Source organism: Falco rusticolus, chromosome 8 (genome assembly GCF_015220075.1).
Source record: "Falco rusticolus isolate bFalRus1 chromosome 8, bFalRus1.pri, whole genome shotgun sequence".
NCBI classification, from domain to species: domain Eukaryota; kingdom Metazoa; phylum Chordata; class Aves; order Falconiformes; family Falconidae; genus Falco; species Falco rusticolus.
Window position 1 is genome coordinate 45,109,179 of NC_051194.1, and position 12,021 is coordinate 45,121,199.

Genomic DNA, 12,021 nt, shown 5'->3' on the forward strand with positions numbered 1-12,021 from the left:
CTAAAATGGAACATGTGTAGCTGCAGAGAAACCTAACTCGTTCTTGGCGTAATGAGCTCAAACTTGATTAAAATTCTTCTATTAAAACCCAGCCAAGTAAGTAGCCATACAGTAATGACTGGAATGTGTCCTCAGTCTGGAAGGAGTCTGTTGCGCACGTAGCACAGTTCAGTGTACAAGCCGATTCATTTGGACTGCTGCAGTCATGCTGAAATTCACACTGGTGCATGGTCCATGGCACACTTCCCTAGTCGTCTGCACATTTTTTATTTTTAAATAAAGTAATTTGTCTTTTATAATAGAATTCTGATTTTTCAAGCATGCCTCTTGAACAGTAGGCAAGGTCAAACAGCAGCTCTGTTGATCCACGTCACAATGTGCTTGACAGGGATTTTTATGTTTTGCTTGGTTTATTCAGCCAAAGATTAGATGCATATGACTTTTTCTTACCTTCCTGATAATGTTGATAATCCCCGTAACATTTATAATCCTTATCATCTTTAGTAACCGGTCTTGCAGAACCTGGAAGCATAGGTTAGTCTTCTGTGCTGTGGTCTTTGGAGCAGATAAATAGAGAAGTACAAAGGAGTTTTGACACTTTTTAATGGGTCTTTGCCTGCTACTTCAAAATACATTTCAGGATTTACTGTAGCATCTGCCTGAACTGATCTAATCCTTTGCAAGCACCTGCTCATAATGTGTGCTACTGTTGAATTGTGTTGTGAATGAGGATTTGCAGTGATGTACCTAACAGAATTCAAGATTTTTGTCTTTGATGAGCCTTGAAGACTAGTGACAGGATTCCTGACAAAAGTTCTTTGAAGTCTGGAGGGTTTAAGTCTGCTTTGAAATACTTTTGTTTACAGTGGAAAATAACTTGGGCAATATTTGGACAGGGGAAATGAGCACTGGGAAAAATCTAAGCTTGACTGTTTCTTTTTGAGGTCATGTTGAATTGATGCTTCTTTATTAAGAAGGCTGAACAATTGCATTTTTCATCTGCTGATCTCAACAGGACTGTCTGAGATGCCATTGAATGTTTGGGGCATCTGATGTCAGATGGCACATCTTTTGACTTGATCTTCTGTTGGCTACGCCGTTTATTCTCTGATGCTTCAGTAGGTCCTCCCTCTGCCTAAATTGTCATCAAATCATGGTCACATCGTGGTATGTTGGAAAATGTATCATTTACCTGGAGAGAGGATATAGTCCCATTGAAAAGAACAGGGTCATAATTTTCTTGGTCTAGCACCACTGCTGTAAGTAGTATGCAGATGGATGAATTAAACCAAGTTAAGTATTTCAATTCCAGAAGCTTTCAGTTGTGTTCACAATGTTGAAACAAAAGGTTTCTGATCAAATTTCTGTAGGTGAAATGCGGTACGTCAGTTTTACTCCTCACGCTTTGAATGAAAAAGTAGAAATAATATAATTTTCTCTGTTAGGAAATCAGTGCCTCTACTTTCTTAAATTCTTGATTTATTAATGTTAATAATCTCATCTGTCTTTCCTTGGGGGGCTAACAGAACTGAGAAGAAATTGTATCTGTGCAAACGTTAGGTATAGCTCAGAAACAGATAATTTGCAAAAGAATTACTTTTTTTGTTACAGTTAAATGCATTGTTGCCAAAATTAGAAAATGAAGTTATTAACGGCCTTTCTAAAAGCGTGGTTGTTTAGATTACAAACTCTTGTGATGACTACCGTGTTTCTGAACAAATCCTTGAAAAAAGATGCCAGATGTATGTTGGGAGAAAAGAAGGAAACACTTTAAACCAAAACCCACCCACACTGTGTGTCCTCATCTTTACTTGAAGGTTTTACTGTTGAGGAGGTTACCTTTGTGAGGGCAAATTATGTATTGTGGGGGAATTTATTTCTGAAGAAGTAGTGAAAATGTGGCTGTTACACAATGCAGATGTAATTCTCTGTTCTGGACAAAGTGTGTTTTCTCATATCAGTTTCGTTTTGTGTCTCGTTAGTGGTGGTGAATAAGCATTTTCTTAATAACAGAAATTAGGTATTGATCTTAACTGATACAGTCTTAACTGTTAGGCATGAGTAAAGGTGAGGCTCGTTCTTAGTAAGAAAAGCATTCTGAGGGACTGCAGTGTGCTTTGTCCAACTGTCACAACAAAGCAGGCAGAAGAGCTTTTTTCTCAAGCAAAACTCTGCAGCGGAAGCCTTAAAGGAGGGTCTGAGTTCCTCTGAGCCTTGTGGATCCAACTACAGTCCCAGCTTTGCCTCCTTGACACTGTAACTTCAGGGATCTCTTCTCTCAGCTCTTTTGTACCAGGGTCAGGAAACACATGGAGTCTGGTTCGGCATCCGCCCATCACACCTCTGTGTCGCACCTATCCGCACGCTGTTCTCTCGTTTATCAGCTGAGTGTCATGTTTCTTGTTTCTTCCACGAACTTACATACTGGTTGTAACTAGTTTCAGTTAGCTGCTTGAGAGGCAGCTGTGCCTTGGTGTGTGTCTGTGACACTTCAAAGAAACATAGACAACGTAAGATACGTTTTTTTGGCTGAAACCCCTTATTTTGCAAGTAAATATGTCTACTGGTTATTTTCTGATGATACTCATGGTGGGGGACAGTTGATACAGGAAGAAAATTTGCTTTTATTCAGTTTTTAAAAGAAGAACCATCACATTTGGTTACCAGAACAATATCTAAGGAGGGATTGTTACAGTGGCCTTTTTATAGGAGAAATAAGTCCTTTGTGGGAGAGGCCTGTTGTTGGTCAGAGATTTGTTGGAGAAAAACATTTGCAGCTTCAAAGTGAGGTATCTGGCCAGAGGAGTGAAGTATTGCACGTTTGCACAGAACTGGGAATAGTTCAGTGCACACTTCCTTGGTCCAGGAGGGATCTTGCTTTGCTTCGTGGGTTGGAGATACTAAGGTGCCCATATAAATTCAGCTGAACAGTGGCACAGGACTGGCATAAAACCAGAAGACAGCCTGAAAGCACTTGTGTTCACTGTTAGTGGGTTTGTGGTCATTTTAGTAAAAATACTTCTCCCACCCTTACCAAAAATTTCTAGTAAGGTAACAAATACCCTACATGACTTCCTGATAGAAGACGTTTTTTGCAAAACTGCCAGACACTTCTGATTTTTATCAACGTCTCTCAGGAAACATTGCAACAATAATAGCCAGTAACAATACATTTACTGGTTTGCAGGGCCAATAATTGCAGAACCTATTACTGCTTTACAGCCCTTCCCCCCCCCCCCCTTTTTTTTTTTAAGAACAGTGCTGTGATGTAGCTTTTCATCCATCTTCAAATGTTTGCATGTCACACCTCTAGCAACATGGTGAAAACACTTCCTGATTCTTTTGGCTTCTTCTTTTCTAATATTCTGTCTACAGATCCCTTGAAATTATTTCTCTTTCCCTGCAGATTGCTGGTTGGAGCTCCTCGGGAAAAGGCCTTTCCATCCCAACAAGCCAACAGAACAGGAGGGTTGTACAGCTGTGACATCACATCTCTGAATGCACACTGCACACGTGTCATATTTGATGAGGAGAGTAAGTTCTTCAGTGCTTTTGTTTGGGATTGAAGTGGTTGTCTGATTTTTCTTACTTGATACAGTCCTTTCCAGAGGCAGTGTATCAGGCAGTTGCTTCTGTGAATTTATACGTAATTATTTTTGCATCAGAGTAAGTTGTAGCTTAACTGCTAAGATAATGTAAGATGGTTAGATCTTGGTGGATTTGGATGTTCTTATTCTTTAATAAATTGATGTGACGTGAAGTAACATGCTGGAAGTGTTTAATAAAATGGATGTTGTCAGTGATAAACTGTACAGACGCTGCCACCTGCAGACTGTCTCATGTACTGTATGAAGTGCCTTTAAAAAAAAAGAAAAAGAAAACGTAGTTAGATGTTAATATTTGAAGCTGTATTATGATACTCTGCAGCTGACCCGAAGATGGAGAGTAAAGAAGACCAATGGATGGGTGTAACTGTCCAAAGTCAGGGGCCAGGAGGAAATGTGGTGGTAAGTGTAAAGGACTAACTTAAAAAAACCCAACATTTTGGGTCTACAGTAAATGGTTTGTGTTTCTATGCAGCTTTCTGAATGGTAACTTTCCGATGTTTACTCCTGTGATTTATTGTAAGGACTTAAATGTCTCCCTAGCAAATTAAGGCACCTGAGATTGTAAAAGCTTTAAATTACCTTATTTTTCTAACTACGCATTAGCCTTTTTAATAGCCTTTGTAACAGTCTAGGATGGACAGTTCATTTTCAGGTTGTCCGCTTACTTTTTTGGTGATAACACACATTGTTTCTTTTAAATACAACTGACTACAGAAATAGGGAAAAATAGTATGATGAGGCTGTAAAAGTAGCAGGTTATCATCAGCCGGTTTTCAAGATGGTCAGCATCACTTCAGCTTTCAGAAGAGACTTTGGCCAGGTTGCTCCTATGAATTAATGTGGCCATTGCACTGCAGTAAGGCTACGAGGTATTCTTTATTTTGTACAGTACAGAGAGAAAAAGTTCTCAGCAGTTACCAGAGAATGTTACTTTTTAAGCTCTTTTTTAGTTAAATAAACCTCCCATGGTGCTGCAGGATACCAGCTGCATCATAAAATGGGTGTGCAGTGAAGCTTCCCCATTTAACTGTATTCTTGCAGGTTACTTTTCACTTCCAAAACTGGAGGCAGGTGACTTCAGGGTGTGATTCTGGAATTTTTTAAGGATATAGAGGCAGTAATAACTTGTTTCAGTCTGCCTCAGAACCCAAAGGGGGAAAGAGCAGGCAGAAAAAGGCCTGGTCATTGAATCATCAACTAATGCTGTCTTGTCTTTTCTGAGAAGAAACTTTTATTTGTAAGCGGTAAGTAGTAAATGTTCTTATGCAGATGAGGTGTGGGCAGCCTGAAGGTCACTGTGCGGCCGGGCAGTACTGCAGTGCTCGAAGTGTGGAGCAGCTGGATGTTTGCTTAATATTTAAGCCTTGATAGGAAGCATAGGAAAAGTATGCCAGCTGAGAAACCTGGCTCGCTTGTGCTCTTCACACTCCTAGTACAACTGGTTCTGCAAAAACTACTGCTGGCAAAGGGGTTTGATTGCTCCATTTCTTTTTACAATGGTTTGGTGTTTTGGGGGTTACACCACTTAACCTTTTAGACTCTTCACCAGGGAACAGAATTCTAATCAAATATTTAACACAGAGGCTGAACAGCTGCTAGGTTAAGGAGCAGGTTGTTCTCGGCGCTGCTGCTCTGTCCCAGCGACAGTTATCCCCTAAGTGGAACATTCAGCATAGGAAGTAGGAACAACTTCCCTCCCCTTCACTGGAAGAGCATTCAGCCTCTGCTTCGTGGCAGTCTTCTGGAAGGGGTGAGTTCTGAATAGTCTCAGGTAGATGGTAGGTGAACCAGCTTCTCATGTCCTGCACAGGCGTGTAAGTCACTTAACTCTTGACAGTCATGGGGAAATGCAGCCACTTCTTCCTTTACAAGACATAGGGTGGTTCTCTCCTTACTTCCTGAAAGAGAGGGATTAGGTATCAGGGAAGGCTTTAGGGCTAAAAAGCCTAATTCCTACAGAGAAGAAGGGATTTAACCGTGCAGCCTTCCGTGACCATGAAGCTAGTTGCTCTGATTTGTATCCATAGATGCCCAGTTTTTCCCATATGTTGCCCATAGGGAACGGTGGACATTCTGCGTTGCAACACAGGTGTGTCTACAAGGCGACTTACAGCGCTGCTAGCATGAAGTATTGCTAATGGACCAGCCTTCCTCGATGACTCGCATACAAACATACAGAAAGCATCACTTACTATTTCTTCTATCTTGCAGACATGCGCACATCGCTATGAGAAAAGGCAGTATGTAAACACAGTGCAGGAAACCCGGGATATCATTGGAAGGTGCTATGTGCTGAGCCAGGATCTTACTATTAAGGATGATATGGATAACGGAGTGTGGAGTTTTTGTGATGGCCGTTTGAGAGGCCATGAGAAGTTTGGTTCCTGTCAGCAAGGTGTTGCTGCTACTTTTACTAGAGACTATCATTATATCGTGTTTGGTGCCCCAGGCACTTACAATTGGAAAGGTACGACCTGGCTTCCTTCCTGCCTACCCTTCCCATTTCCTCTGAGGTTGCTCACAAGGGTTGCATCCTATGGGGTTTTTTTTGGGTGTTGTTTGGTTTGGGTTTTTTTTTTTTTTTTGAGGCGGGGGGATGATAGGATATAATGATTTTTACCTTGTTTTCACAAAATGCTATGCTGCTATACCAAAAGTATTTACTGAAGTTCCTTTAACTATTTTTGAGGAAGTACTTATGAATGGATAATGGAACATTGCACATATGTACAGCAAAATTTTCCCTTACTAGTCTTAATCTTACGGTGGGATTGAGTGCTTGTTTTGAGCCTTCCATACTGGAACAAAATACTAAATAAATTTGAAGTTATTTCTCCCATCTTTTTTCCTGCATTTGAGCAAATACTAGATAGCTACACTGAGATCTTTGTTTATCCTGCAGTATTCTCCACTTTTGAAGTCTATGGAAAGTAGTTCTTCCCAAATTAAATACTGGAGGATTGCAGGAAGGTAACAGAGCAATACAACATGTATTTGTATCTAAATCCATGGATATCCATGTAAAATTTCATGGATCATCTCTCTGCCTAAGAGCTAAGCGCTCTATATCATCTAGGAGATACTCTGAAATTTAAGGGGAAAAACCCCCATAGATTTTCTCTGTTAGTTTATATTGAGAAGCATCTGAACAGCCAGCTCTGTCTCTTTTTCTTAAAGTGTTTTTTTCCTGTTGCACTTCGTTACACCAACAGCTGCAAGTACTTCCCCCTTTAGAACATCTGATCTCAAATTATTATGGGTTTTTTTCCCCCTTGTACACCTGTGCCTGCTATATGAACCATGCAAAATCTTTAAGCTCTGGCACAAGGTGTACTTTACTGGAAACTTAATCTTGCACGTATCTGTCAACAAAATCTAACCAGGTTGAAACAGCATATTGAGTTCAGATGCTGCTTTACTTCAATTGCAGAGAAGTGCTATGACAGTGTATCAATCATAAGAGTACTCTTTTGTATCATGGGAAAACACGTTTGTGCTCGCCAACATGTTAAGTACACCTGTTGATAAAAGGGAAGCACACGTTTTATTGAACAAGAACTCTTTTCCCCTTAAATAATGTTTTTGAAATATATCACTGGTGTTTGTCATAGCTGAACAGTAATTTGTGTGTGTGTGTGTATTCCTGTGTACTTACCTTCCTTTTAAGAGAGGCTTTATGAACTTACCAACTGTGGGATGAGGGCGGTTCCTGACTAAGCCAGTCCCATGTTTTTGTTGAGAATTTTCTTAGTATCCTGTGTTTTTCAGATCACTGCATGACCTCTCTGTAGAGCAGTGTGAGATTCTGGCACACAGAAATTCATCGCCTTTGGAAAACCCTTTCACCCAGTGCACTGTTCTGTGTTTGTCCCATTTAAACAGCAGTCACTATCTCATTCATTGTAGTTAAATGTTAGTTTGGAACCATTTATCTGTTATTTTTCTCCCTTACCATTCATTTGCTTTTATTTTATCATTTCATTTCTTCAGGGGTGGTTCGTGCAGAGCAAAAGAACCAGACATTTTATGATCTGGGTATCTTTGATGATGGGCCTTACGAAGTTGGTGATGAGAGCCGCCAAGATAAGAATCTAGTTCCTGTTCCAGCTAACAGTTACTTAGGTAGGATTAAGTACATATAGTAAATTTCTTTAGGCTTCCTAAACGTTTGTGATCCCAGCCCTGGTGCAATGGTATGAAATGGGAGGAGAAAATCCTTCATTTGTGGACTCTGTAACGTGTTAAACATTTTGGTTAATTCACATCTCCCTCTGTGTTTATGGGCCAGTTTTAAGTGTAGGATGATAGTCTGCTGAGGTAGCTAGAAGAGCTGCTAATGTAATGAGAGGTTTAAGAGCTGTGATGAGGACCTAGAGATTCTCAGGGGGTGATTTTAATCGCTCTGATGGTTAAGTACTACCATGTGGTATTGGAAAGTTTTATCAAAATTTGAGTTTCTGGATGTAACTGCTAAGACTGCAGTTTCTCTCTCCTGGTAGGTGAGTGCAGTTTGTTTATTCTACTAGTTTTTTTAAAAACTTCCTGGCCTTTTTACAGGCTTTTAAAACAGCATAGTATGAGTAGTGCTTTTATTTTAAGTGTGTGTGTGTGTTGCAGGAGGCGACTCTCCTGCACTTTGTGTGCATACCAAAGCAAAGCCATGTCCTTAGGCCGGTGGATGTTACTGTACAACAGTGAGACACGTTGGTGCAGAGAAAAGGCTACACTGCACTTTTGGAAAGGCCTCAAGTCTAAAGTGTAAAGAACCTTTCTGTTCTGTGCAGATTTCTGTGGTGTACTGATCCACTGCTTTTGGCACGTGCACAAATACAGTTCTGGTAACTTGAAACTGGTATTTCTGTGTGGGTGGTGGAAAGCTGAACAGATGGGAAGGGTATTGCTAATATAAAAGGTAAAAGCAAGTCAAGAAAAGAGCCAACTTTAGAGCTATCTGTTAGAGGAAATAGTATTTACTGGGTGTAAAAAACCCAAAACAAAAACCAAAGCATCACAAGAAACCAAACCCAAAAAAACCCCTAAGAGCTTATGTTAGAAAGACAAGCTGATAGCCTCTTCTGGTGAAGTAAGAATTGGCAAGGTGAGGAGTGCTGCGGAGGTGTCTTTTCCTGCGAACACAGCAATACTGACTTTTTGCAGTTTCATGACAAATGCATTTATCTCCTGAACGTAAGTGCTGCCCTTGATTTGTCACAATCAAAACCACTTCCAGGCATGCCTGCTGTTCCCTGGCATCGCTGTTCCCTCTGTTTAGACAGTAAATAAACATGGTTATAGCTGCTCTGCTTAACTGCTGTTTTTTTCTCTTCAATCTTTCACTCGTGTTTACAGGTCTTCTATTTTTGACAGCTGTATCTGATACTCATCCAGATCAGTTTGTATACAAAACATTGCCTCCCGGCATACAGGTGGACAGACCGGTGGATGTAATGATGAATAGCTACTTAGGTTTGTGACCACCGGAGGTGGCAGCATCTGGTCAGACATAATCTCCAGACCTTTGACATGATCCTCTCCCCTCCATCCCCCCTCATCTCAAATACACCACAAGTAAAAGCATGTAAAAACAGGGGTTTGGATGAAGAGGAGCTTGAAAAATAACACGGCTGATTTGCCATGCATTACTGCAAACCCTCTCATCCATCCCCCGGATGGGACTCCCTGAATTTTTCTGAAACCGCCTCATGGTGAATTGCTGTAATTGAGAATTTTCATAGTAGTGGTGAAGTGTTTCAGAAGGGAGATTTCTGTCTGCTGGCTAGTGTCTGTCTTCTGTGCAATGTGTGTAAGTTTCTACTTTGACCTTTATTGGATATGTTGGTATATGCAATATATTCTTTCAACTCAGTTTTTCATCTATTTTAAGATGTGTTGGTTTCATAAAGAATGCATAAGACTAAATTGATTTGAACGTGTCCTTTAGGGCTGCATTAAATCAAAATGCCAATTTCACCATTACTGTGTAAGGTGATTCTCAAATACTGTCTACATCACCATGTAAAATACTGTGCGTGCGCGGTGCATTTTGCATGTTTGCAATAGAGTGATACCAACTTGTACTGAGGAAGTTTTACAATAATTTTGTCAGAGGTGAAATACTCGAGCTATATTCAAGTGGTAAGATGTAGTCATTTCTAAACTGCTGTGTTTAAAAATGGTCTTGTATGTAGTCTTTGTGAAAAGTAGACCTGAGTGAGTAATGAAATAACAGATTTTGTGGGGGAAATACTTAAATGTAATGTATGGAGGAGGGTCAGCTTGTAAAAGTGCATCCACCGGTCCAAACAGAAATGGAGAATTCCCAGTATATCACAGTCAGTTTTAGACAAAGCTTCCATTCGATATACCACTTTAATATAGTTAGGGGAATTTATTTTTCCTATTAACAATACAAGCTGTTAGTTTGGGTTTTTTTATTTTTTTTTTCTTTCTTTCTCTGTTAAAGGTTTCTCTTTGGACTCTGGTAAAGGAATTGTCTCCCAAGATGAGATGACTTTTGTGTCTGGTGCCCCAAGAGCCAACCACAGCGGAGCAGTTGTTTTACTGAAAAAAGAGAAGAATCAGAGAGCACTTTCCCTTGAGCACATGTTTGAAGGAGAAGGGCTGGCCTCTTCTTTTGGCTATGATGTTGCTGTTGTGGATCTCAACAATGATGGGTATGGCCTTGGTTAACTCGTGCTGCCTTTATAATGAAGGATGGCGATCTGGTTTATTTCTGCTTTGGTTTCCCACAGTAGCAATACAAGGAATGCCAAATCCCATCTTCCTTGTTTTGCTGGAGGGAATGACGAGCATTGCAGAGAACCAGTCAGGACATAGTCTGTGTTTCTAATTATAGAAAAGAGTTTTATTTAAATTTAAACAAATAGTGTAAACAAAGAAAGAGGAAACAAATCTCATACGCAAAGGCGGCCCTAGAAGATCCTTGCATGTTTCAAAGGGCAACCTCTGATAATCGCCTTGTGCTATCAGCAGAGCTGTTGTTGCCTAACCAGTTTAATGTACTTTTTAGTCTTTGTCCAGCAGCTTCTTGGCTATCTGACCTCGAGACCACAATCTGAGCAGTTATTTTCCACCATTCTTCTGTAAAAGCACTGTGGGTTTTTTCCCTTTTAAGATGGCAGGACATTGTTGTCGGAGCTCCGCAGTATTTTGACAGAAGCGGAGATATTGGCGGCGCTGTGTACGTGTACATTAACCAGCAAGGCAGATGGGAAGGAGTGAAACCTATCCGCTTAAATGGAACCACTGACTCCATGTTTGGTCTTGCAGTTGAAAATGTTGGGGACATTAATCAGGATGGATATCCCGGTGAGTGAAAAATTATTACAATAAAAATGTGTGTGACTTTTTGCTAATGCCAGACTTGGAACACCCTACCCTTATTTTCATTGCAAGCTGCAGAGAGATTAAGAATGATTTGAAATATTGCAACTTATTTTCAACAGATATTGCAGTGGGTGCTCCGTATGATGGTTTTGGCAAAGTGTACATTTATCACGGATCCAAGAATGGAATAAATACAAAACCAGCACAGGTAACAAAATAACCTTTACTACATATCATCAGTCTTTCACAAAATTAAAGGAATGACTGAGCTATCCATCTTCTCCCTTGCCATTACTATGAAGTGGGGTGGTGGGTATGCAGAAAAGGCACAGGACCCTTCCAAGATTGCACTGTTGACCAGAAAAATTAGGAATTCTTCATTTTAATACACATTTTTCTTTCTGGGGCAGTCCTTTGGCACCAGTAATATGTAGAGAAGGAAAAAGGCATGTAGATAAGTAAGGTTTGTTTTTTTGAAAGACATTTGAGGACTGGAAAATAATTAGCTTCTTTATTTTCTCTTTTCACAACTACTACTTCACTTTCTTTTTTAATAAGAAATGTTTATGCCTTTTTCTTTTTTTCTTGAGGACCACTGTGTTCAGTTGGCAAGGTGAGAATGGAACTTGATTACACTTCCTAGAATACTTTCTAGAATGCTTTTTCAGTTTCAGGTGCCTATACTGCACAAATACTATGAGTAAAGATAAGCTAGGCAACATTTCTATGCAAAACAGTCGTTTCTGGTACTCGTTGCTATCGCAAAGTAACTTCTTGGAAGAAAAGCAAATCATCTTGGCACTTCGGTGTCATTTACCTGAACACAGAGGTCTCTCTTTTGGTTTTTTTTCTGGCAATAAGACAACGATGTTCACTTACTTCATTTTTATAGCTTTTAAATGTCTGAATTCCCTCAATCTGTTTGCTCTTTAGATTCTCGATGGTGAAAAAACAGGCACCAGATTCTTTGGTTACTCTATTGCTGGAAACATGGACCTGGATAAAAATTCCTACCCTGATATTGCTGTTGGTTCCCTTTCAGATTCTGTATCTGTGTTCAGGTATT

The 12,021-nt window shown here is 40.1% G+C and overlaps 1 protein-coding gene across 3 annotated transcripts in view; it reads left to right on the forward strand.

Moving 5' to 3' along the window:
- The window catches only part of ITGA6 (integrin subunit alpha 6), a 47,409-nt gene that overhangs the window by 18,477 nt on the left and 16,911 nt on the right, over positions 1-12,021 (forward strand). For all 3 annotated transcript variants that reach the window (XM_037397082.1, XM_037397081.1, XM_037397080.1), the window contains exons 2-9: positions 3,407-3,534; positions 3,928-4,007; positions 5,820-6,075; positions 7,599-7,730; positions 10,072-10,282; positions 10,744-10,937; positions 11,075-11,163; positions 11,889-12,016. In XM_037397082.1, coding sequence (XP_037252979.1) covers positions 3,407-3,534; positions 3,928-4,007; positions 5,820-6,075; positions 7,599-7,730; positions 10,072-10,282; positions 10,744-10,937; positions 11,075-11,163; positions 11,889-12,016 — 1,218 coding nt within the window. The remainder of the gene's footprint in view (positions 1-3,406; positions 3,535-3,927; positions 4,008-5,819; positions 6,076-7,598; positions 7,731-10,071; positions 10,283-10,743; positions 10,938-11,074; positions 11,164-11,888; positions 12,017-12,021) is intronic.